Below are 26,283 nucleotides of genomic sequence, written 5' to 3'. Positions count from 1 at the left end.
GACCGCAGTGGTAGTCTAGGGCTCATGGTGCTTGCTTCACGTCCCACCATCCCTGGTTCAAATCCCGCCACTTCATATGGTCCCCTGAGCACTGCCAGGGTCCACTCCTGAGCGCAGAGCCAGGAATAGCCTTTGACCACTGCCAGGTTTGGCAAAAATAAACAAATAAATAAATAAAGGTGGGCTGCAGTGATAGTCAAGCGGGGAGGGCGTTTGCCTTGCATGCAGCCGGTCCCAGTCCCGTCCCCAGCATCCCGTAGGGTCCCCTAAGCGCCACCAGGAGTGAGTCCTGAGTACAGAGCCCGGAGTTATCCCTGAACATCCCTGGGTGTGGCCCCCCCCATAAAAAAATAGTGAAAGAACTTTCAGAGTCGTTAAATTTGGGTCATTTAATCTTTTTCGCACATGAAAAGAAAATAAAGTGGCACCCACGGATGGCGCAGTGGTGAGCGCCTGCCTTGCAGGTTTTGCTTTCTGTTTTTTTTTTTTTCTTTTTGGGTCACACCCGGCAATGCACAGGGGTTACTCCTGGCTCTGCACTCGGGAATTATTCCTGGCAGTGCTCAGGGGACCATCTGGGATGCTGGGAATCGAACCCAGGTCGGCTGCGTGCAAGGCAAACGCCCTCCCCGCTGTGCTATCGCTCCTCTGCCTTACAGGCTTGAGGCTGCGAGTTTGACCCCCACTCACCTGCACCACGGCCAACTGCTCATCCCCACGCCCCACCCCTACAAGCACTGCAGCCAAATTGTGCCAAGAGCACCACAGCGATAGAGACCAAGAAGATGGCAGTGGGCAGGCTCGGGCCCCACAGCAAGGCAGGGGAGGGGCGGGAAGGGAGAGACGGAGTGCCAAGAGCCGGAGCGCGTGCTTTGGATGTGGGAACCCTGGTTTTGTCGCCTGCACGGTGGCTCCAGAGCACCCCCAGAGCGACCCCCCAGCCCCGCTGAGCACCGCCAGGTGTAGAGAACAAAAGACTGTTACCGAGAGACCATGAAGGGAGCCCGCGCGACGCTCGCCTTGCACGAGGCCGGCCCAGGTGGGCTCCCCGACATCCCTTGTGTCTCCCCGAGCACCATCAGGAGTGATCCCTGAGAGCAGAGCCAGGGGTCAGCCTGAGCACTGATCCCTGAGTGCAGAGCCAGGGTCAGCCCTGAGCACTGACCCCTGAGAGCAGAGCCAGGGGTCAGCCCTGAGCACTGACCCCTGAGTGCAGAGCCAGGGTCAGCCCTGAGCACTGGTCCCTGAGTGCAGAGCCAGGGTCAGCCCTGAGCACTGGTCCCTGAGTGCAGAGCCAGGGTCATCCCTGAGCACTGGTCCCTGAGTGCAGAGCCAGGGGTCAGCCCTGAGCACTGATCCCTGAGAGCAGAGCCAGGGGTCAGCCCTGAGCACTGACCCCTGAGTGCAGAGCCAGGGTCAGCCCTGAGCACTGACCCCTGAGTGCAGAGCCAGGGGTCAGCCCTGAGCACTGACCCCTGAGTGCAGAGCCAGGGGTCAGCCCTGAGCACTGACCCCTGAGTGCAGAGCCAGGGGTCAGCCCTGAGCACTGATCCCTGAGTGCAGAGCCAGGGTCAGCCCTGAGCACTGACCCCTGAGTGCAGAGCCAGGGGTCAGCCCTGAGCACTGACCCCTGAGTGCAGAGCCAGGGTCAGCCCTGAGCACTGACCCCTGAGTGCAGAGCCAGGGTCAGCCCTGAGCACCGCGGGAGGTGGCCACAATGGAAAACAAAACTAGCCGACACTCAAAGACCAAGAAGGACTGTTTGGTAACAGCTGTTCCTGGTTCATGAGTGTTATTCCCATCCCAGTCCCCAGGGAGAGGGGTGGGAGGGACGTCAGGGGGACAGGGGACCCAGCAGGAAAGCCGCGACAGCCTGGCCGACCTCCAGGGCAGGATTCTTACCCGCCCTTTCCAGGGCAGGATTCTTACCCGCCCTCGTTCTGAGTCGCCCCTGGCCCCCAGATCTCAGATACTTTGTAGCTGGTTCTCGAAGCCTTGGCGCAGCCTTTGGAAGCTGAGAACAATGTCGCCTCTTCTCAGATGGTTCTGAACGAATCCCTACTAGTGAATGAATCTTCCCCATCGGGAGGTAGCACAGTGGTTAGAGCACAAGCCTGGCATGTGTCTGGCCTGGGCTCTCCCCGGGCATCTCGGGGTCCCCCCAGCACCACCCGAGGGCTCAGACGCCCCAATGGCACAGAGCCCACGCAGCGTTGCAGCCCGCAGCCCGAACACCGGTCCGCCTGGTTGGCCAAGAATCACAGATAGAGTCACCCCGCCCCTCCCCGGACCTCCTGAACACAGTTTGGGGGAGTCCCCCCCACCACCACCCAAAGGAGCAGATCTTTAGCCTTGCACCAAAGCAGTGGCAGCAGAGAGAGAAAACCATTTTCTGTTGAACAACTTAAAACCGGTACAGGGTGCCCACCCCAGGCAGCCCTCCAGGATTGCACGCAGAGGAAACAATCAGATCTTTGCCAAGGCGCGTGGTTCCTGCTGTGTGTGTGCGCACGCATGACCCGCTGGGACTAGTGAGTTCCCAGGAGGGCCCTCCCGCCCCTGCGCAGGGTCAACTGTCACCACCTGGTGGTCGCGGGAGGCTCTGTCCAGAAATGAACGCCAGTTTCTTTTCTTCCAGCAGAGGCTGCTTCCAGGGACCCACAGTTCAGTCCCTGAGCCCCCAGGAGCGGGCCGCTCTCTGGGCGGGGCGGAAGCCCTGAGCACGCCCCGGCGGGCCCCAAGTCCAAACTCAACTCCAACCCGAAGAAAGTTAGACACAGACCCAGAAAGCCGGGCCACGGGCTCGCGGGCTCAGTACAGACGCTGACTCAGGCCTGACCTGGGGCCCGAGGTCCCAGAGCACAGAGCCGGGCGTGGCCCCCACAAATAACAATTCTCCCCCCCCCCAAGTCTTTCCCCAAAGCCATCGCCATCACTTCAGTTGCCCCAGTCTCCCTCCCCTCGTCTGTCTCTACCCCACTAATTCATCAGCCAAAGTGCGTCTCCGATGGCTGGGCGGAAAGTGGGGGGAGGGTAGTGGGCACGGGTGAAGGGCTGGGTGTCAGTACAATACACTGTCACACTGTCGCACTGTCGCACTGTCACACTGTCGGCCCGTTGCTCATCGATTTGCTCGAGCAGGCACCAGTAACGTCTCCATTGTGAGGCTTGTTGTTACTGTTTTTGGCCTATCGAATACACCACAGGGAGCTTTCCAGGCTCTGCCGTGCGGGCGGGATACTCTCGGTAGCTTGCCGGGCTCTCCGAGAGGGACGGAGGAATCAAACCCGGGTTGGCCGCGTGCAAGGCAAACACCCTCCCCGCTGTGCTATCACTAACTCAATCATAAATATCCCTGCAACTTTTAAGTCATGGTAATGCAATAAAAAGGGAGGGGGGTTAAAACTCTGAAATCCAGGGAGGAAATGCAAGACGGCGCAGTTGGTAAAGTGCTTGCCGTGCGCGTGGCTGACCCGGGTTTGATGCTCAACACCGCATGTGGGCCCTGGGCCATCGGGAGTGATCCTGGGGGGCCGGAGAGATAGTCCAGCGGGGAGGGTGTTTGCCTTGCACGCAGCCAGCCTAGGTTCTATTCCCAGCATCCCATATGGTCCCCCGAGCACCGCCAGGAGTGATTCCTGAGTGCAGAGCCAGGAGTAACCCCTGAGCATCGCCCAGTGTCACCCAAAAAGCCAAATAAATAAATAAATAAATAAATAAAGGCGCGATCCCTGAACACAGAGCCAGGAGTAAGCCTGAGCACTGCTGGGTGTGCCCCCCCCCCCAATAAACAAAAATTGCATTAAATCTACTGGGTCCCTTTGTGTCTGTGGATGATCACAAAGGCCCTGGGGCTGGTGCCTGCAGTCTAAGGAGTCTTGTCCAGGTCCTAGCAGGATGCCGTCTCATGTCCAGCGGGCGGGGCACTGGCCCGGGGTAGGTGCCCAGCACCACCCATTGACCCCATGCACCGACCGCCAGGAGTGGTCCTTCAGCTCAGAGCCAGGACTAAGCCCTGAGCACCACCTGGTGGAGCCCCCAAACCAAAACAGTACATGAAATGGGATGCCCACCAGGGGCCAGCGACAGAGGACAGTGGGCGAGATGCTTGCCTTGCACTGTGGTCCCCCAAGTACTCACCCAGCCCTGCTGAGGGCTGACTCCTGGCTCTGTGCTCAGGGCTGACTCCTGGTGGGCCTGGGGGATCTGACTGAGCCCAGGCCGACTGCTCGCAAGGCCCATGCCCTCCCCGCTGTGCTGTCCCTCCGGCCCCTTTACTTGGGAGGTCTCGGGGGCTGTTCCTGTGAGACGCCTCCCACCTGGCCGTGTTCTCCTTCCCAGGAGGATTCCGAGATCCCTTTAACGGAAGAGGATTACCGGAGGAGAAAGAACCACCCCAATTTCCAGGACCACATCAACGCTGAAAAACTCGTTCTCAAGTTCGGGAAAAACGTGAGTGCGGAGTCTTCCCCGGAAGCCCGTGCGGACGCGTGCCAGGACCCCACGGGTGTTGCCGCGCTGAGGCTCCGTGTGGCCCTTCCCCGGCCCTGCACACAGTGCCCGAGTGGAGGCTGCAGAGATGGTGCAGCGGGGAGGGTGCTCGCCTTGCCTTACAGCCCCTGGTGCCGTTCCCGGCGCCTCCTCCGGGATGGCCCAGATGATCCCCAAGCAACACCCAGTGCTCAGGCCCTCGAATCCAGCCCCACTGGGTCGGGTTATCTGAGAATGCCTTCTGAGCACTGTTTGGGAGTCCTTACCCCCAAAAAGTGGCACACTACCGTAGGGTCCCAGCCCAGCCTCCAGCCCGCTGCACAGTGCTTGCGTAACACTGTAGCACTGTCCTCCCGTTGTTCATCGATTTGCTCGAGCGGGCACCAGTAATGTCTCCGTTGTGAGACTTGTTGTTACTGGTTTTGGCATATCAAGTATGCGACGGGGAGCTTGCCGAGCTCTGCTGTGCGGGCGGGATACTCTCAGTAGCTTGCCGGGCTCTGCGTGGAGGGGCGAAAGGGCCACACTGAGAACTGGACAGCGAAGAGGACGCCGCTCCCCTCCCTCCCAGCCCACTGTACGTGGGTCTCACTAAGAAAGGACATGGGGCTCAGCTCACAGACATGGGGGCCTCCGGGGGCTGGGGCCACGCCACCCCGAATCCGTGGTCTGCGGGGCCGTCTCTGCACTGCTGGGCCTCAGCAGTAGGGCCAGAGCGATAGGACAGCGGGGAGGGCACTGGCCTTGCAGGCAGCTGGCCCAGGTTCAATCCCCGGCTCCCCTCCGGTCCCCCGAGCCCCACCAGGAGTGATGCCCGAGCACAGAGCCAGGAGTCAGTCCTGAGCACCGCTGGGTGTGGCCCTCCCCCCTCCCCGAATTAAGAGTCAGCCGTAACCGAGTCACCCACATGGCCACACCCGCATAGCTGTCTCTTGTGGCAGCCGCATCCTTTGGACGCGTATATTGTACAGCTCTTGCATCTCCAACTTCCACCAAAATAGAAGAAGGGAACGCCTGGTGACGAGTCCGTGTGAGTAGTACTGAGGCCTTGCTGTCCCGCTTGCATGATGCAAACGTTTCATTTGTGGATAGATTGGAATCTCGTATATCATCCTCCAGTCAGTTTCCTTCAAGCGGGAATTACCGGGCAGCCGCTATGGAACATGTGCGCTAAGGTGACACCTAGTGGTCCCCGAGCATATTGCAACAGGAACTTGGAAAGTCCCCAAAGTTTCATCCCACCGTTAAAAAAACAATCTTTCCCACCGCCCCCTCTCCCAATTTTGACACTACAAAATTTGGGGTATAAAAACATTTGAAGGAAGCCTGTGATTCAGAATTCTATCCCCTTTTCTACCCACTAAGTTGTGACCTTAGTCATGTCACTGAACTTTGGGGGTTAAATTAAATAAAAATAGGGGCCAGGGATATAACTCAAAGGGCTAGAACTCGGGCTTCGGGGGCTGTTGCCCAGCTTCCACCCTGACACTGTCGGGAGTGGCTCCTGAGGTGTGCCAAACATGGAGCAAAATAAAATCGATCGAGCCAATATAAAAGAAAGGGAACGCCCGAGAAGGTCTGAGTTTCCTGCAGTTCCACATTCTATAACCAGAATGTTTCTTTCATTAAAACTCTGAGCATTGGGGCTGGAGCCATAGCACAGCGGGGAGGGTGTTTGCCTTGCACACGGCCGACCCGGGTTCGATTCCCAGCATCCCATATGGTCCCCTGAGCACTGCCAGGAGTAATTCCTGAGTGCAAAGCCAGGAGTGACCCTTGAGCATCGCCGGGTGTGACCCAAAAAGAAAAAAAAACCCACAACTCTGAGCATTTCCCAAGAGAAAACCTGTGATTTCTTCCTCTTTGTTCTATTGGGGGCCCTTGTGGGTCTGATGCCGGCCCCCCGGGACGTGAGGACCAAGTCCAGCCGCGGCTGGTGGCCGGGAATGTGGAACTCGGAGATGTGGCATCTGCTCCTGCCCCCGCCCACCTACCGTGTGGCACAAATAATAGAAGTGGATGATAATCTAAAATGCGGAATATAAACTTAACGCATTTTAAAATTTAATCCTATTTAATTATTTAATATTTAACCATAAAACATTATTTAATGTTTTACACATTTATATCCCAGGCACTGAATGCTGCAGTCAGGGCTGCCGTGATAGTAAGGCAGGGAGGGCACTTGCCTTGCATGCACCCGACCCAGGTTCGATCCCCAACATCCCACACGAGCCCCTGAGCCCTGCTAGGAGTGATTCGGGGGACCCCAAGCCTCAGGAACCCTCCCCTGCCCCCGTCCTTTCCAGGAAAGCCTCTTCTGGCTCGAATGGTTCAGTGCTCGCTCCTTCCAGCCTGGCTGCTTGAGGCTCCGCTCACACACACACACACACACACACACACACACACACACACTCTCTCTCTCTCTCTCTCTCTCTCTCTCTCTCTCTCTCTCTCTCTCTCTCTCTCTCAGAAACATGCTTTGTGGTTCGCAGTCAGGAGCCACACGATTGCCTAAGGATTGTTTGGAATGGCCCAAAGAGAAAAAGAAAAGTTACGATGGGGCACGGGAGCGCCCTGAGTGAGGGCGCAGGTTCCCTGGGGAGGAGAGAGGCGTCCAGCGTCCACAGCTCTCCTCTCTGCCCGCCCCGGTCAGCCTGGAGATGCTGGGTCTGTGAGGGGCCCCTGCCCGGCCCCCGCTCACGTTTCACCAGGCCCACAAGGCGGCCGTCCTCCCTGTTCTCGGGAGCCGGGGGCTGAGGCGGGACGAGGACCTGCCCTTTGCAGGGAAGGAAGTCAGGTTTCGGCGTGTCGCCTGTCACCTTCCCCTCAAGATGAACCAGTGAGGGGCTGGAGCCATAGCACAGCGGGTAGGGCGTTTGCCTTGCACGGGGCTGACCCGGGTTCGATTCCCAGCATCGCATCCCATATGGTCCCCGAGCACCACCAGGAGTGATTCCTGAGTGCAGAGCCAGGATTGACCCCTGTGCATCGCCAGGTGTGACCTGAAAAGAAAAAAAAAAAAGATGAACTAGTGAAGCAAAAGGTGGTTTCTGTGGGTTGGCTGGTTGGTTTGGGGGTCACAGTCAGTGTGCTTGGGCGCCTGGCTCTGTGCTCAGGGGTCACTCCCGGTGGGCCTGGGGAGCCGTGAGGGATGCTGGGGATGGAGCCCAGGGCGGTCGCTTGCAGGGCAAGTGCCCTCCCCTCTTCTTGCAGAAGAGCTTTACTGCAAGAAATTTACTGAAGAGAAATGTGAGTGGGGGGAAAGAGAAAAATGTTCCAGCGAGAACACAGGCCTCTGCGGTGTTTGGGGGGAGGTTCTATAGTTTCCCCCAACTGTCTTGACCTGGAATTCTCTGCATACATACATGGTGGGCTGGGTGTTGTCATGGGAAAGCCTTGGACTCTCGATGGTCCCTTTCCTTATCAGAACCTTTATTTTTGTTTGCTTGAGGCTGAGGCTCACACCCAGGGACTCAGGGCTGACTCCTGGCTCCGTGTTCAGGGACCGCTCTTGGCACGGCTCCACATGGGGTGCCAGAGCTTGAACCCGGGTCAGCTGCACGCAAGGCTAGGGCTCCACCCACTGCACTGTCATTCCAGCCCAACAGGAACCTTTTCCATTTCCAACTCTGAGTCTGAGCATCTTTATGATTCAGTATTTTCATCCTTGAAAATATTGACATGGGGGTCGGAACGATGGCACAGCGGGAGGGCGTTTGCTTTGCTCCTCTTTGCGCCTGGCCGACTGGGGTCTGGTCCCCAGCATCCCATATAGTCCCCCAAGCACCGCAGGAATGATTCCTGAGTGCAGAGCCAGGAGTAACTCCTGAGCATCACAAGGTGTAATCCAAGGAGGAGGAGGAGGAGGAGGAGAAGAAGGAGGAGGAGGACGAGGAGGAGGAGGAGGAGGAGGAGGAGGAGGAGGAGGAGGAAGAGGGAAGAAGAAGAAGAGAAGAAGAAGAAGAAGAAGAAGAAGAAGAAGAAGAAGAAGAAGAAGAAGAAGAAGAAGAAGAAGAAGAAGAAGAAGAAGAAGAGAAGAGGAAGAGGAAGAGGAAGAAGAAGAAGAAGAAGAAGAAGAAGAAGAAGAAGAAGAAGAAGAAGAAGAAGAAGAAGAAGAAGAAGAAGAAGAGAAGGAGGAGGAGGGGAAAAAGGGGGAGGGGGATGAGGAAGAAGAGGAAGGGGAGAAGGGGGAAGGGGATGAGGAGGAGGGAGATTGAAGCGCCATGGATGAACATAGAGATCTTCCTTACAGATCTCTCCAGCCCCCAGTAAGAGCCCCACCGCCTCGCCTCCCCCCTACACACACGAGTCCCCGTTCCATTTAAGAGTGCTCAGAGGTGCTCCTGGACAGTCGGGTCCTGGGGGTCCGAAGCTGCCCTTTCTCCCCCATCATGGTTGCAGAGACTTCCTGGAGAGCTGAACTTTAGTTTTCTGGCTGAAGTAATCTGGTGGTATGTGCGCCGTGATAATCACATTTTGCTTTTCCTATATTTTTATCTAATAGGCCAGAAAATTTGCAACATACGTGGTGGCTTCAGGACTTCAGTACGGACAGGAAGGAGGCATCCTGCATGCGTTTTTTAAGGTAGAACTTCTCCGTGACCTCCAGGGGAGCCTTTGGGGTGAGGAGGGGTCACCCTGTGGTGCTCAGGGCTTCCCCCCAGCTCTGTACTCGGGGGTCACTCCTGGCCAGCTGGGGGGAACATACGGGGTGCTGGGGATCAGACCTGGACATCACACTGTGACGTTTGTACCATGACAAAGTCACCTGCCAAGGCATTTCTTACGACACGCCCCTCACACTCCCGTGGGCAGAGAAGACAGTAGTTGGTGATTGTCGAATATGTCCCGTGTTGGAAATGCTGTGAAATGGGGACTGGAGCCATAGCACAGAGGTAGGGCGTTTGCCTTGCACGCAGCCGACCCGGGTTCGATTCCCAGCATCCCATATGGTTCCCTGAGCACCGCCAGGAGTAATTCCTGAGTGCAGAGCCAGGTGTAACCCCTGTGCATTACCAGGTGTGACCCAAAAAAGGGGAAAAAAGAGGAAAGAAAAAGTTGTTCCCTATGATTTATTACGTTCAATATTCTAGCACCAATCCACCGTCATTACACCTTTCCAGCACCATTATTTCCAATTACCCCAATCACCACTCAAGCCTGCCCCAGTAGCAGGCCCTAAATGATTTATTTTGTATTGCTTGTTATGATTAATTGGCTAAAAATCATCTAAAAAGATTTACTTAAAAGAAAGTGTATGGGAGGGCTGGAGCGATAGCACAGCAGGTAGGGCATTTGCCTTGCACGCGGCCGACCCAGGAAAAAATAAAAAAAGAAACAAAACAAAACAAAAAAATAAACATATCAAGCAAAAATCTAAAATGTGAATAAGACTATATAATAAAAATATTAAAAAAAAAAAGAAAAAGAAAGTGTATGGTGCTGGAGCAATAGTACAGCAGGGAGGGAGTTTGCCTTGCACATGGCCGACCCGAGTTCTATCCCCAGCATCCTATATAGTCCCCTGAGTACCACAAGAGTAACTCCTGAGTGCAGAGCCAGAAGTAACCCCTGTGCATCGCTGGTTGTGACCAAAAAGCCAAAAATATTAAGTGTGTGAAGATTGTTGTATCTCACCCTGGTTATTAAACTCTTGTATAATTACTAACATGTTGTTACAGGTTAAGTCTTGTGTGGTAACATTTTCTCAATCGAAATTGGTCGCCTTCTACTTTACGTTGCATCCAATGTGATGTGCTACTCCTGGTATATCAGTGATGTAGGGTGTGAGATGTCGCAGGAATTCTAAAATTTTAATGGGGTGATAACAGCTGGAGTTAATTTTTTTCTTTCTTTTTGGGTCATACCTGGCTCTGCACTTAGGAATCACCCCTGGCAGTGCTCAGCGGACCATATGAGATGCTGGGAATCAAACACGGGTCGGCCGCGTGCAAGGCAAACACCCTACCCACTGTGCTATTGCTCCAGCCCCCTGGAGTTAAATTTTTAACTGGATGGTGACCTTGGGGTCCGGAGGCATCTCTGCAGCTCTCTTCTGAGATTTATTTATGAGTCTCTGGATCAGGGCCGTTATTGAGCTTTTATGGCGCTAAAGGCAGTTCATGGGCGAGACTGCCAGGCTTCTGGAAGAACAGGGACATGGGGGAGGTTGCTCATCCCCGACTCTGTGAGAGCCTGGAGATTTCGGTCTGGAACCCTTCTTAAGGAGGCCCCGCTCATGACCTGGGAGCCCCCGGCTTTCTCTTCCCTTCCTGTCTCTTCCCTAAGTAAAGTCTTTCTGGGTCTGGCCACTCCGCTCTGCGCCCTTGCTCCCTTCCTGTCTTGGTGCTCCCAGCCCGAGCTCCTGCGCCTGCTATGAGCCACATCTGGTGGTCTGAGCACCACCAGGGGTCACTGCTGGGCACAGAGCCAGCACTAGCCCTGGGCACTGCTGGGTGTGACCCCCGAAAACAAAGAAACCAACAGGAAGTACGATCCCCTGAGCACCTAGCTGGGAGCAGCCCCCAGCACAGCCAGCTTGCCCTTCAGAAACAGCAGGGAGCACGGTGGGCCGGGAAGGTGGTTTCCTTGTGAGGAAGGCCTCTTTCAGTTTGTGACTTTTTTGGTTTATTTTGGGGCCACACCTGGGGGTGCTCAGGGCTTACCCCTGACTCTGCACTCAGGGATCACTCCCGGTGTGCTCAGGGTCCCTAGTGGATGCCAGGGATCAAGCCCTGGTTGTCGCAGGGCAAGAAGCACTCTACCTACTGCGCTATCTTTCTGGCCCTCGGGGGCCCTGACATTTGAGCAGAAGGTGAAAGGAGGGAGCTGGTTCCTTTGGTCTCTGGGGGAAAACCTGGCCGGCAGTGGGTGCCACAGGGTCCCTGTGGACATCTGGGAGTGAACCTTGAGTGCCACCAGGTGTAATCCCCCCCCAACACACATACACACACAATTTTTACTCCTAATTTTATTTTTATTCTTTTGTTTCATTTGAGGGGTCATACCCGGTGATGCTCGGAGCTTACTCCTAGCTCTGTGCTCATGGATCACTTCTGGTGAGCTCAGTGACCAGATGTGATGCTGGGAATCAAACCTGGGTCTCTATAATGGTGGGAGTGATCACAATGTCGGTAGGACACGTGCATGGCACATCCTTCCAGCTGCACTATCACTCCAGCCCTTCCTTTATTATTATTATTATTATTATTATTATTATTATTATTATTATTATTATTATTGCGTTTTGGGCCACACCTGGCAATGCTCAGGGGTTACTCCTGGCTCTGCATCTCAGGAATTACTCCTGGAAGTGCTTAGGGGCCCATATGGGATGCTGGGAATCGAACCCAGGTCGGTCGCGTGCAAGGCAAACGCACTCCCTGCTGTGCTGTTGCTCCAGCCTGTATTATTATTTTTCAAACAGAACACGTCTCCCCCAAATGTGTCTCGTTGGCAGGCAGTTTTCTTTTTTACGGGGGGACATGCTCAGTGGTGCTCAGGGTCTACTCCTGGCTCTGACTCTGGGCTCAGGGATCATTCCTGGCGAGGTTCAGGGGACTGTGTGGGGTACTGGGGACTGAGCCACGGCCAGCCACACGCAAGGCAAGCCCTGCCCACTGTTCACCCTACACACTCAAGGTTGGCCTGCAGAAGTCTCAAAGGAAGATTAGTTAAAAGTAAACAAACTCCTGGGGCTGGAGAGACAGCACAGCAGGGAGGGCGTTTGCCTTGCACGCAGCTGACCCGGGTTCAATTCCCAGCATCCCATATGGTCCCCTGAGCACTGCCAGGAGTAATTCCTGAATGCATGAGCCAGGAGTAACCTGTGCATCACCGGGTGTGACCCAAAAAGCAAAAAAAAAACAAACAACAAACTCGGCCTAGATGTTTACCTATCCCTTAACTACCTAAATAATTTAGATAAAGGTCTACCTTTACCATAGCTGACTTCAAGGGTTTTTATTTTCATTTTGTTTTGTTTTGTTAGGCCACTGCAAAGCAAAAGTGCATTACTTGTACTATCTCATCAACTCCCTGGATTTGTTTTTATTTTTTAATCTCCAGAAGGTGACTGGAATGACAAACATCTAATTATCAAATATCTGCCCTTCTTATCTTTTTCTGAATCAGCCCCCTCCCCTTTGAGAACTCGGGCCCCTATTCCAATACCCGGCCCAAGACAGCATTCACTGTTGTTCTAGGACCACACCCTGCATTGCTCAGGAGCGGCTCTCTGCTCACCACTGGGGGTTACTCCTGGTGTGGCACACAAGGGAGGATGGTATACACTGGTGGTCCCCAGGGAAGTGTGCAGTGCACTGGTGGTCCTCAGGGAAGTATGCAGTGCACTGTGGTCCTCAGGGAAGTGTGCAGTGCACTGGTGGTCCCCAGGGAAGTGTGCAGTGCACTGTGGTCCTCAGGGAAGTGTGCAGTGCACTGGTGGTTCTCAGGGAAGTATGCAGTGCACTGTGGTCCTCAGGGAAGTGTGCAGTGCACTGGTGGTCCCCAGGGAAGTGTGCAGTGCACTGGTGGTTCTCAGGGAAGTATGCAGTGCACTGTGGTCCTCAGGGAAGTATGCAGTGCACTGTGGTCCTCAGGGAAGGGTGCAGTGCACTGGTGGTCCCTAGGGAAGTAAGCAGTGCAAGGGACCATACTAGGGCCTCTCACATGTACAACTTGTGCTCCAACCCCCTGAGCTCTCCTTTCATTTGCTGTGGGCCACAGCCAGTAGTCAGGGACTACTTCCACTTGGGGTGGGGTGGAGGGAGTGGGAGTATGGAATGAGGGCGAGAACCGAGACTCACACGTGCAAAGTGTGCACTCAGCCCGATGGTTTGGGTGCTGGGGGGGCCCTACCAGAGGGATTTGGGGACCCCCAGGGCTCCTCCTTGCCCCTCAACATCGCCCCTGGAAGGATCATGTCTGTGAAGGGTCTTTTCACAGGAGGAATTTATTTTGGTAGGTTTTTGGAGTTGTTTATTTGGGGGTCACAGCTGGTGGTGCTCGGGGGTTACTCCTGACTCTGCTTTCAGGGCCACTCCTTGCAGGGCTCAGGGGACCCACTGGGGTGCTGGGGATCGAATCCTCACCCACCCCGTGCAAGGCATGCGACCGTCCTGCGGTACTATCGCTCTGCCCGCCCGAGGGCTATTTCCTGTTGACCGCAGGTCAGTTCCTCTGGTGGACCGGCCCAAAGGACTTCGGTAGGTGGAGGAAGCGGCTGTCTCCCCTCTGAGACCTGGGTGGTCCCTGAGGAGCACCGTGGGCAGGGAAGAAAGAAGGCCCCACCCAGGAGCCCGTCTGAGTGTTGGGAGACGGTTGTGAGACTCACTGCCGTCAGGCCTCTGCTGCCGGCCTCCCTCCACACAGACCTGGGTTGGTCTGCTCACGTCACGCCTGTGTCCGAGGTCAGTGACCCGCAGACATCAGCCCCATAAACTCTCCTCACTCCAGCTCTGCAGACCCAGTCCCTGGCCCCACTCACTTGGATGCTTTTCTTTAATTTATTTTTTTTTGCTCTTTGGGCCACGCCCAACAATGCTCAGGGCTTACTCCTGGCTCTGCACTCAGGAATCCCTCCTGGCGGTGCTCAGGGGAACATGCGGGATGCTGGGGTTCGAATCCGGGTCCACTGCATTTAAAGCAGCCACCCTCCCTTCAGCTTCAGCCCCTCATTTGGATGCTTTTCACAAACTCTAGTTTTATATTTTTTATGAATCCAAATGGGGCTGGAGCGATAGTACAGCAGATAGGACATTTGCCTTGCATGCAGCTGACCCAGGTTCGATTCCTCCACCCCTCTTGGAGAGCCCGGCAAGCTACCGAGAGTATCCCGCCCACACGGCAGAGCCTGGCAAGCTACCCGTGACGTATTCAAAACATATGCCAAAAACAGTAACAACAAGTCTCACAATGGAGACGTTACTGGTGCCTGCTTGAGCAAATCAATGAACAATGGTTTGATCCCCTGCATCCCACGTGGTCCCCTGAGCACCTCCAGGAGTGATTCCTGAGCGCAGAGCCAGGAGTCACCCCTGAGCATCGCCGCGTGTGACCCAGAAAGCTAAACACTAAAATGAAATTAAAAATAAAAAGAACTTGCGCTTTCCTTCCTGGTAGATGGCTTGGCTGGGTGAGGTCCCCGCGCTACCAGTGTTTGGCAACGGACTGAACGTCATTCCGACCATTCATGTTCTGGACCTAGCCGGGTAAGCCCCGGGGTGGGGATGAACACGGGCTCAGCTCCTGCAGTGGACGGGCATGAGTGGGGGGGGTGTGGACCCCCGCCAGGGCTCCCCTCCCGTTGCGGGGGAGGGGCAGTTGGGTAGGACCCTTAGGGACTCTGGGCTACTCCTGGACCCCGGCAGTGCCCATATGTAATGGCAGGGACGGAACCAGGGTCCACCTGGAGGACAGGCACCCTCACCCCCCTCTCTATGGCTCTGGAGGCATCGAGGGGCTGAGCCTGCCGCTACCCCGTTTGCCCCTCATGCAAGGGCCTGTCTCAGCCCTTTTCTGCTCGCACGAACAGTGGTTTGACCCCTGGCATCCCACATGGTCCCCTGAGCACCTCCAGGAGTGATTCCTGAGCGCAGACATGCAAGCGTTTCTGCTCGCATGTCGGGTTCACCTTTGGAACCTCGACCAGTAGATTTTGCTGCTCTTCTGCTTTTGTTTTGTGTGTGGTGGGGGGAGGGGGAGGGCACTTGCCTTGCACGTGCCGACCCGGGTTCGATTCTTCCGTCCTCTTCAGAGAGCCCAGCAAGCTACCGAGAGTATCCTGCCCACTCGGCAGAGCCTGGTAAGCTCCCCGTGGCGTATTCGATATGCCAAAAACAGTAACAACAAGTCTCACAATGGAGACATTACTGGTGCCCGCTGGAGCAAATTGATGAACAACGGGAATATAGTGCGACAGTGCAGCACTGTGTGTGGGGGGCGGTATTTATTTGCAGGGGGCTGCACTCGCGGTGGTGCTCAGGGTAAGTTACTCCTGTCTCTGCACTCAGGAGTCACCCCTGGCGGGCTCAGGGGACCATATGGGATGCCAGGGATCGAACCCAGGTCTGCCGCATGCAAGGCAAACACCATCCCCGCTGTACTATCATCTCAGCCTCTACCTTCCACTTTTGGGAAAGAAGGGATGAATTGTTCCGAGCCTCCTGGAGCAAAGCTTGTCATGGCTTTGATCTGAGTCCACAATCCACTGACCTGACGGCTGGCTCTCCTGGGAGCTCCAGGGCCAGGCCCGTGCTGGGCCTCGGCCTCCCCTCTCAGGGGCACCCCAGCCTCTCCCGGCACATCCCTCTCCCTCTCTCCCTCCCTCACTCCCTCCCTCCCTCCTTCCCCCTTAACCCTCTCTCCTCTCTCTCTCTCCCTCCCTGCCTTCTCTCTCTCTGTCTGTCTCTTTCTCTGTCTCTGTCTGTTTCTGTCTCTGTCTCTCCCTCTTTCTCTCTGTCTCTTCCTTTCTCTCTGTCTGTCTGTCTGTCTGTCTCGTTTTGAGGTCACGCGCTGAGATACCGGGGCAGGCGGGGCAGTAGGTGACTTGCTGCGTGCTGTGACCCTTCCCTCCCGCGCCGTGTCCCCTCCCCGCAGAGTGATACAGAACGTCATCGACCACGTGCCCAAGATCCACTACCTGCTCGCCGTGGACGAGTCTGTCGTTACCCTGGAGGACATCATCAAGGTGAGGCGGCCGCCAGCCGCTCTGATGCCACCACGACTGCCACTTCCTGCCACTGTTAGTTGCTCTTCCTCCTCCTCCTCCTCCTCCTCCTCCTCCTCCTCCTCCTCCTCCTCCTCCTCCCATCACCACCACCTGCCACAGGACTGACTTCTTCTCTTCCTCCCCCTTCCTCTTCCTCCTCTTTCTTTCTCCGCCTCCTTCCTCCACAGCCTTCTTCCTTCTGTTCTTCTGAAATAAACTACTTTCTTTTCCTTTGTTTTCTATTTTTTTTTGGGGGGGTGCCACACCCAGCGATGCTTAAGGGTTACTCCTGGCTCTGTGCTCAGGGATCAATCCTGGTGGGTTCAGGGGACTATTTGTGGTGCTGGGGATCGAACCCAAGTCAACCCCTGTGCGAGACGGGCGCCCTACCCACTGTGCTATCGCTCCAGCCCATAAAAACATTATTTTCATTTCATTATATTTGTGGAGTTGTATAGAAGTTTGTGCATGAACCAAATAACATTTGTGGTTTTTTTTTTTTCTAACAGTGCATCAGTAAAAGTACCGGCCCAGGGAAGATCCAGAAATTCCCCAAAGAAAATGCTTTCCTAACAAAGGACTTAAAAGTGAGTGGAAGAGATATCGTCCCCAAACGTATGGCTTCTGCAGGCTTTGGGGTCCGGTGGCCTTCCCAGTGCCCCCTGCCAACCTCATGCTTTCTCCAAGTGAACTCATGCTTGTCTTCTTCCGACTCTGCTTTCTGCACTTCGAAGACTGTAGTCAGGAAATGCCTTTGAAGGTGTAGGTGGTTGTCTACCCCCATCTGGGAGGAAGGGATGTTCTAAGACTCCCAACAGATGCCTGAAGCTGAAGATAGTCTTAAACGCCCTACACGCGGTTCTTTTCCTACATACATTCTTATGATAAAGTTTAATTGAATTTATTTGGATTTTGTTTGGGGCCCACACCTGGCAGGGCTCAGGGCTTGCTCCTGGCTCTGTGCTCAGGAATCACTCCTGGCAGGTCCAGGGGGTCATATGCCTGCTCAGCCGTGTGCAAGACAAGTGCCCTACCCACTGTACTATCTCTCTGGCCCCTGTTCATAATATCTTTGAACCTGTGAGTAGAACTGGGAAAGTGGAACTAAGGTAGAACAACTCTAGAAGAACTATGTTCAGGGTTGGTTTTGTTGTTTGTTTTTCTGAGTTTTTTTTTTTTGGGGGGGGCATGCCCAGCCGTGCTCACTCCTGACTGTGCACAGGGATCATTCCTGGCAGTGCTTGGGAGACCGGATGTGGTGCCGGGGATCGAACCCATGTTGGCCACATGCAAAGCAAGCGCCCTCCCTGCGTCCTGTCGCTCTGGCCCGGAGCTGCTGTACAATCACTGGATATCATTTTCTTTTTTTTTTTAATTTTACTGAATCACCGTGAGATAGTTACAAGCTTTCATGTTTGGGTTACAATCATCTTCTTTAGCTTCTCTGAATCACGTAGGAGTGTGAGATTCCGACTCCATTACAGCCCAACCCTACTGAGGCTCGTAGAGTGCTCTTGAGAATAGAGGCATTGCTGGGGGCCAGTGGAGGTTGGGGCCACTCCTGGTGGTGCTAGAGTCAGTCCTGGCAATGGCCAGAGCATCACGTGGTGCTGGGCATCCAACCCAGGTCACCCACATGCAAGTCACGTGCTCAGCCCTTTGAACCATCTCAGTGGCTGGGTGTCAAACTGAAGATGTCCCGTGCAGACATTGAGTCTGAGGAAGTTTCTGGAAGGACTGATCTCGTTGGGGGCCTCTGAGCAGCAGAGTGGGATGGGAGATGGGGGTCTGTGGGAGCCTCTTCCTCTCTGCCTTTAGGTCTGAATTTTGCTTCTTGGGGAGGAGGGAAGGAGTGGTGGGGATTGAACCCAGGGCCTTGGGGTGCAAGGAAGGGCTTTATCTTTGAGCTACTTCCCTGATGCCCTTTTATATTCTCTCTCTCTCTTTTTTTTTTTTTTTTGCTTTTTGGGTCACACCTGGCGATGCACAGGGGTCACTCCTGGCTCTGCACTCAGGAATTACCCCTGGCGGTGCTCAGGGGGCCATATGGGAAGCTGGGAATTGAACCCGGATCGGCCACTTGCAAGGCAAACACCCTACCCACTGTGCTATTGCTCCAGCCCCCCCTTTTATATTCTCAACCTCAGCATGGCACCCTTCAAGACGTGTGGACTTGGGGCTGGACAATAGCACAGCGGGGAGGGCGTTTGCCTTGCATGAAGCCGGCCCAGGTTCGAGTCCCAGCACCCCATATGGTCCCCTGAGCACTGCCAGGAGTAATTCCTGAGTGCAGAGCCAGGAGTAACCCCTGTGCATCGCTGGGTGTGACCCAAAAAGAAAAAACAAATAGTGTGTACCCCAGGGGTCTGTGGGTCAGCAGACTGAGCCTGTTTACTGCATGCAGGAGGCCAGGTTGAGCCCCAGGACCACACGGTGCGCCCAGCACCCCCGGGGATGACCCCCACACATAAAGCAAACAAAACAATGTAGACACGGGCCTGGAGGGAGAGCGCTTGCCTCGCAGGCAGCCAACCCAGGTTCGATCCTCAGCACCGTGCATAGGGTCCCCCGAGCACCGCTGGGAGTAATCCCCGAGCACAGAACAGAAGGAAGCCCAGAGCACCGCCATGAACGTGCCGTGAGGGCTGGGGATGCAGCTCGGCGTCAAGTGCTTGCTTGGAATGCGAGAGAGGGTGACCCCTGGCAAGCACGAAAGCAACACAAAATCCTTTTGCACCCTGACACTTGACCTTCGGGGACCTCCCAAGTCCTCGCCCTGCTGGTGGATGACAAGAGAGGACATGGCGGGGGGTGGGGGGGGGCGAGGTGGTTAGAAGAGGGGAGCACGGCGCCGTCCAGGCTGAGGGCCGCAGCCACAGCCCCGCGTGTTCAGCCGACGGGCGGACGTCTCGTCCCGCTCTGCGTCTGTCCTGACTGTCCAAACGCCTCCCGCAGCAAGAGGCCCTGGACCACTTGCTGATCAACTGCCGGATGGAAGCACTGTACGTGAAGGAGAACTTCAACATCCGCTGGGTCTCCCACGCGGGCTTCGTGGAGAACATCGGCACGGTCCTCAAGGAGTACAAGCAGAGCAGGCGGTTGCTGGTACCTGCGTCCCTTCCCCCCCCCCCCCCCGCCCCGCTTCCCGTCCAAGGCAATCGAGGGTCCCAGAGACAGGACTCCCGAATGCCAGCTCTTGTTTCTCGCTGGCCCTGATGAGGAGCACTTGCCCACCGGAGATTGACTTTCCTCCGGCGGACACTGCTGCAGGCCCTGGTGTGCCTGGCCCACACTGAGCTGGACGGTGAGCTCGAAACTGAGGCTCGCGCCCTGGCCGGGGGAAGCGGAGACAGAGGTGCGGGGAACGCACACAGGGCTTGGCCCTTCCAGCTGGCCACGGGAGTCTCTGCGTGTTTTCATTGTCTTGACTCTAAAATGATTGTGTTTTTTTTTCTTTTTAATTGGGGGAGTGGCTGGGGTCATACCGGGTAGTGCGCAGCGGTTACTCCTGCCTCTGTGACCAGAGGGGACTCTTGGCCGTGCCCAGGGGACTCTAGGGGGGCCCCAGGGATCCAACTGGGGTTGGCCATCTGCAAGGCAAGGCCCTCGCCCCGGGCCAGCTCTAGTTTGGTCCCCACACTAGACATTAGTTTGTTTTTTTTTTAATTGAATCACCGTGAGATACACAATTACAAAGTTGTTTATGGTCGGGTTTCAGGCAGACGGTGTTCCAACACCCGAACACCCGTCCCTTCACCCGTGTGTGTTTCCCACCACCAAGGTCCCCAGTTTCCCTCCCACAACCACCAGCCTGGCTCTAAACTTCTCTCTGTCTCTGTCCCTGTCTCTCTGTCTCTGTCTCTCTCTGTCTCTGTCTCTGTCCCTCTCTGTCTCTCTCTGTCTCTCTGTCTCTCTGTCTCTGTCTCTGTCCCTCTCTCTCTCTCTCTCCCCTTTCTGGGCATTAGTTCTCAACACGGGTACTGAAAGGTTATCAGGTATATCCCTTTACCACTTTTCAGCACTCAGTTCTTGGCACTAGACATTCTTAATTAAAAATAAGTAAAAGATGTACCAGTTAGCCAGAGAAATAACGATCCTGGGAGAGAGAGAAAAGAAAGAGAAGCAGAGGGTGGGAGCCGAGCGCTCCGGGTACCCCAAGTGGCTGCGGCTTTAGCCTGGGTGATGCTCCCGGGTGGTACCCACAGTCAGAGATGGGGTGAGCCCTGCAGGGAGTGGCCCCCAAATCAAAGGCAGGAGGAGATCTTCCGGCTCCTGGGGCCACCGCTGTAGTGCAGCGGGCGTTTGCCTTGTACCTCCTGCACCTGTCAGCAGGACTGGGAAGAACTTGAGAGAAGGGCCCGGCAGGTCTGAAAGGAACGAAATCCTGACCCAGCCCTGGCCCCCAAGCAGAGTTTCCTAGACTAGCAGGGGCGCGGGAGTGAAGCTCCGGAGGGGTGCTCCAGGGGGACAGCAGAGAGAAGGGACAGCGGGGAGGGCCCTTGCATGCAGCCACCCCGGGTTCGATCCCCGGCGTCCTGTAGGGTCCCCCGAGCACCGCCAGGAGTGATTCTTGCGTGCAGAGCCCAGAGTAAGCCCTGAGACTCAAAAGCCAAGAGAAGGAGAAGAAGAAGGTGCCCCGAGCACGGCCTGTGCGGTGCAGACGGTTCTCAGAAAGTCGAGGCCCCATCAGGGGAAACCCAACCCCGGGTGGGATCTTTCAGGCGCCCCTCCCCCATGCAGCCCCCCCCTTCTCTCCCCTCCAGCCCATCAAGATTTGCATCCTGGGCCCACCTGCCGTGGGCAAGTCCAGCATCTCGGAGGCCTTGTGCAAGCACTACAAGCTGCACCACATCAAGCTGAAGGACGTGATTTCGGAAGCCATCACTAAGCTGGTACCTGCCCTGCCTCCCCGCGCTGTCCGGGCTATTCTCCGTCACTCCCACGTTAGCTGTGGGGAGGGCCCCCCAGGCGATGCTTCCAGCAACGCTTGGCCAACAGGCCCCGATTCAGGGCTCAGGCCTGAGGCTGCAGCACGATTCGGGGGTCATGGGGGCCACAGGGGACCATAGAGGGACCCCAGTCCCACCTTCCCACAATGCTGGGGTGTGGGTGTGGCTACCGTGCTGGGCATGAAGACCCTGGAATATCTTTGCTCTTTACAATTTTTTAATTTTTTGGTTTGTTTTCTTGGGCCGGTCTCATCCCCTGACCCTGAAAGAGCCTCCAATGCAGCACCATTGGAAAGGATGAGTAGAGAGAGGCTTCTAAAATCTCAGGGCTAGGACGAATGGAGACCCAGCCCTGGCCCCCCTGAGGGACAGAGACAGAAACAGAGAGAGACAGAGAGACAGGGACAGAGACAGAGAGAAGTGTAGAGCCAGGCTGGTGGTTGTGGAAGGGAAACTGGGGACATTGGTGGTGGGAAATATTACTGAGACTCCTCAAGAGATTCGAAGATCAACGGGATGACGACGATGATGATGATGATGATGATGATGATTTTATTTTATTTTATTTTTTAAATTTTATTGAATCACCATGAGATAGTTACAAGCTTTCATGTTTGGGTTACAATCTCACAATGATCAAACACCATCCCTCCACCAGTGCACATTCCCCACCACCAATATCCCGGGTATACCCCCCCTTTCCCACCCTCCCCCTGCCTCCATGGCAGACAATATTCCCCATACTCTCTCTGCCTTTGGGCATCATGGCTTGCAACACAGACATTGAGAGGTCATCATTCTTGGTCCATTATCTACTTTCAGCATCTCCCATCCCAACTTGTTCCTCTAGCCATCATTTTCTTAGTGATCCCCTCTCTATTCCATCTGCCTTCTCCCCTCCGCTCATAAAGCAGGCTTCCAGCTATGGGGCAATCCCCCTGGCCCTTGTATCTACTGTCCTTGGGTGTCAGCCTCATGTGATGCTACCCTACACTCCACAAATGAGTGTAGTCCCTCTATGTCTGTCCCTCAATCTTTTTTTTTTAAATAAATTTTATTTTATTTATTTATTTATTTTTGCTTTTTTGGGTCACACCCAGCGATGCTCAGGGGTTACTCCTGGCTTTGCACTCAGGAATTACTCCTGGCAGTGCTTGGGGGACCATATGGGATGCCGGGGATCGAACCCGGGTCGGCCGCATGCAAGGCAAACGCCCTACCTGCTGTGCTATCATTCCGGCCCTGTCCCTCTCTTTCTGACCCATTTCACTTAGCATGATGCTCTCCATGTCTCGGAGATGATGATTTCTTGGGCCACGCCCAGCAGTGCTCCGGGCTAGCTCCAGGCTCTGCGCTCGGGGATCCACTCCTGGTGGGGCTCAGGGGACCGTAGAGGGTGCCGGGACCAGCCACCTACAAGGCGAGTGGTCAACCTGAATTTGACCCCCGGTGTTCCGTATGGTCCCCAGGGCCTGCCAGAAGGGATCCCTGAGCACAGAGCCAGGAGTGGCCCCCAAACAAACAAACACAGAAAATCGTTAATGTATTTTCACCGTTGGGGAGGTCAGGGCTGGACTCCAGGCCCTCTTCGCGCCGGCCTTTGCGCTGCGGCCACGCTGGCCCCCAGCATCATTTTTGACCCTGTTGGGAGCGAGCACAGCCCCGGTGATTCTCCCGCGGTGAGGACAGCCTCGGGCCGGCCCACGGGCTGGGAGAGGCTCGGCTGGTGCCCGCACCGCCCCGGCAGGCTGTGGCTGAGTGGGGCTGTCCCCGCAGGAAGCCATCGTGGCCCCGAAGGAGACAGCACAGGGAGAAGATCAGAGCGAGGAGGAGGAGGAAGAGGAGGAGGAGGAGGAGGAAAACGTGGAAGAGGCGCAGGAGCTGTTGGATGCCATCAAGGAGAGCCTGGAGCAGAACGCAGGTAGGGCGCCGCGGGGCCGTGAGCTGGACTTGCCGGCCACTGAGCGTCCACGGAAACGGCCACACGAAGGCTCTGGGGACCATATGGGGACACTGGGGCCCAAATTCAGGTTGACCGCCTGCAAAACCTGTCTTCTGCCGTCGAGGGGGCGTGGCAGAATTCACCTTATGCTTTCGGGGCCTCCCTGGTCACAACCTGGGAGAAAGGGGCAGTCCGGGGGTTGGCCAAAGGCCAGTGTGACCGCTGCATGTTCTGCAATCTCAGGCTCGGTCCCTCCTCTGACAGTCCCCTGAGCACCGAGCACCACCTGAAGTGATCCTCAAGCACTGTGCTGAGAGTAGCCCCCCGAGCACTGCCGAGAGAGCCTCAGCACCCCCACCACAGGAGAAAAACAAAACAAAAAGATTGTTGGGGACAATCATACTTGCCTTGTGTGTGTCTGACCCGGGTTCGATCCCCGACACTCCATACGGCCCCTCTGAGCTCCACCAGGAGTGATTCCTGGGCCAGGAATCAGCCCTGAGCACTGCCAGGTGTGACCCAAAACCAAAAACTAAGGAAAGAAAAATGAAGAAAGAAAAAGATCATTAATTTAAAGCAAGAGACAAACCAGGACAAAATATTTGTTCGTCTGGTAACAAGAGGTTAATATCCCTTAGCTGTAAAATATTCAGGTAAACAAGAAAGACAGTAAGTCCTTAATCGGAAGAGAGAAAAATAAATAAATAGTGTGAACCAATAATTCATGAGGGAAGAAATACCAGTAAGTGGGAAAATATTTCATTTGCCTGGTAATATTTACCCAGCCGCCGAATAAATTAAGCGGAGATTCCTAATTGCCTGCCGACTAAAACCCCAAGGCAGCCGAGGTCACTCTTCTCCACCCGGAGCTTTTAGGCTGGTCCCTGCCGCTCTGGGGAATCAGGAACTTCTTTGTTTATTCATGCTTTAAGAAGGTGGTCCAGGGGCCGGGGTGATAGCACAGTGGGTAGGGCATTTGCCTTGCACGCGGCCGACCTGGGTTCAATCCCCAGCATTCCCTGTGGTCCCCCAAGCACTGCCAGGAGTGATTCCTGAGTGCATGAGCCAGGAGTAACCCCTGTGCATCGCCGGGTGTGACCCAAAAAGAACAAAAAAAAAAAAGAAGAAGAAGAAGAAGAAGCAGTTCCAACCTAGGGAATCACAAACTGACTTTTGGGCCACCCCCAACCCCCAGGGCTGCTCCTTCCTCTGGACTCAGGGATCACTCTTGCAGGTGCACTGGGGACCAGAGCAGGCCCAGACGGAATCAGACCCCAGCGGAATCAGACCCCAGCGTGCCTTATCTCCCCCCACCCCGCTCCCCAGCCCACTTCCAGACCAAGAACCTTTTCTTCAGAGCCAGAGTGATAGGACAGCAGGTAGGGGAGCCCAGAGCCGTAGCACAGCAGGGAGGGCACTTGCCTTGCATGCAGCCAACCTGGGTTCGATCCCTGGAATCCCATATGGACCCCTGAGCACCGCCAGGAGTCATTCCTGAGCACAGGGCTAGGAGTAACCCCTGGGCATCTTTGGGTGTGTCTCCCAAACACAAAATAAAACAAAACAGAAGAACAGCTGGTAGATTGCACGTGGCCAACCCAGGTATGATCCCCAGCACCCCATATGGTCCCCCTGAGCCCCACCTGGAGTGATCCCTGAGCACAAAGCCACGAGTAAATCCTGAGCCCTCTGATCCCCCCAAACAAAACAAAACAAGCACAGAAGGAACTATTTTTTTTTCGTTTTGGGTCACACTCGAAGATGCACAGGGTTACTCATGGCTCTGCACTCAGGAATTACTCCTGGCGGTGCCTAGGGGACCATATGGGATGCCGGGGATTGAACCTGGTCGGCCGAGTGCAAGGCAAATGCCCTCCTGGCTGTACTATCAGCTCCAGCCCTCTTTTCTCTCTTTGCTGAATCTCCCTTCACCTTCAAAGGCTCTGGGACTGACCCCTCTTCCTGCACATCAAATGAAGCCACTGGGGCCATCAGCCCAGAGGCAGTGGTCTTTGGGGTTCAGGGATACTGTCGTCCCCTCGGACCCAAGCTTTCAGACTGGAACTCCCACCCTATCTGGGTGTGGCCGCCCCCCCAGCCCACTCCCAGACCGAGAACCTTGTCTTCAGAGCCAGAGTGACAGAACGGCGGGTCGAGGGGTCTCTCCCTTAAGTAAGCCCCCACAGCTTCCCGTGCTGCTGACCTGACCCTGGGGTTCGGACTACTCGGATTGTTCCCGAGCCAAGCAAGGCCTGGGACCCGTGACCGCATGGGAAGCACTGCTCGGGGACCCAGGGGCTGCGTCTCTTTCCTCCCCTGCTCTGAGTTGCCTTATCCCAGTTTCCAACACAAGCTTCACACTTCCTCCCCGGCCTCAACTCGGCAGCCGAAACGGGGACTTTGAGGGGTCCCCCTGGGCTCAGAGCAGCCCAGCGGCAGGCCTGAGCGCTGCAGGGCATGCCCTGCCTGGTCCCCCAGCACCACCCACGTAACCCTCCTTTGCAAAATAATAACCGGCTTGGGGGACAGAGAGTACAGGGGGTGGAGCACTTGCTTTAGAGGCGGCTGAGGTCAGTTCAGTCCCGGCACCACAGACGGTTCGGCCGGTCCCGCCAGGAGCGCGCCCTAAGCTCCGAGGCAGGAGTCAGCCCCGATGCAGCCTCGATGGTCTCCGAGCAGGAAAGGGAGGGAGGGCGGCCGAAAGCTCCTGGCGCTGAGCACAGGCTTTGCATGAGGGAGGCCCAGGTTCAGTTCCCGGCACCAGATGGTCCGCAGACCCCAGAGTCGGGGGAGAAGGGAGGACCCCTACCTCCTACACACCAAGCCAGGTGTGGCCCCCATGAGCACTGCCAGGAGAGGCTCAGAAGGGAAGTCTGGGGGCCAGACCGATAGCACAACGGGTAGGGCGTTTGCCTTGCACGCGGCCGACCGGGGTTCGATCCCGGGCATCCCATAAGGTCCCCCAAGCACTTCCAGGAGTAATTCCTGAGTGCAAAGCCAGGAGTAACCCCTGAGCATCACTAGGTGTGACCCAAAAAGCAAAAAAAAAAAAAAAAAAAAAAAAGAAGGGAAGCCTGTTAAGTCACGGAGTGCTGGTTCCCGACTGTCTTTGTACACTTGGGAAGCGCCGTGGAACCTTGAGCCTGGTTGCTAGGATTCGGGGATCATTGAAATAGACTCTGGGCTCT

At 55.7% G+C, this 26,283-nt stretch overlaps 1 protein-coding gene across 2 annotated transcripts in view; it reads left to right on the top strand.

The window, feature by feature from the left end:
* AK7 (adenylate kinase 7) overlaps positions 1 to 26,283 on the top strand; it is a 68,910-nt gene that overhangs the window by 14,087 nt on the left and 28,540 nt on the right. The window contains exons 5-12 of one of the 2 annotated variants that reach the window (XM_055132442.1): positions 4,342 to 4,452; positions 8,999 to 9,079; positions 14,617 to 14,705; positions 16,093 to 16,183; positions 16,714 to 16,791; positions 19,160 to 19,309; positions 20,968 to 21,096; positions 22,930 to 23,074. In XM_055132442.1, coding sequence (XP_054988417.1) covers positions 4,342 to 4,452; positions 8,999 to 9,079; positions 14,617 to 14,705; positions 16,093 to 16,183; positions 16,714 to 16,791; positions 19,160 to 19,309; positions 20,968 to 21,096; positions 22,930 to 23,074 — 874 coding nt within the window. The remainder of the gene's footprint in view (positions 1 to 4,341; positions 4,453 to 8,998; positions 9,080 to 14,616; positions 14,706 to 16,092; positions 16,184 to 16,713; positions 16,792 to 19,159; positions 19,310 to 20,967; positions 21,097 to 22,929; positions 23,075 to 26,283) is intronic. The other variant, XM_055132443.1, reaches the window with a different exon arrangement.

The sequence above is a fragment of the Sorex araneus genome, chromosome 3 (assembly GCF_027595985.1).
Source record: "Sorex araneus isolate mSorAra2 chromosome 3, mSorAra2.pri, whole genome shotgun sequence".
In the NCBI taxonomy this organism is placed as follows: domain Eukaryota; kingdom Metazoa; phylum Chordata; class Mammalia; order Eulipotyphla; family Soricidae; genus Sorex; species Sorex araneus.
This window is presented reverse-complemented; position numbering and strand designations above follow the sequence as displayed.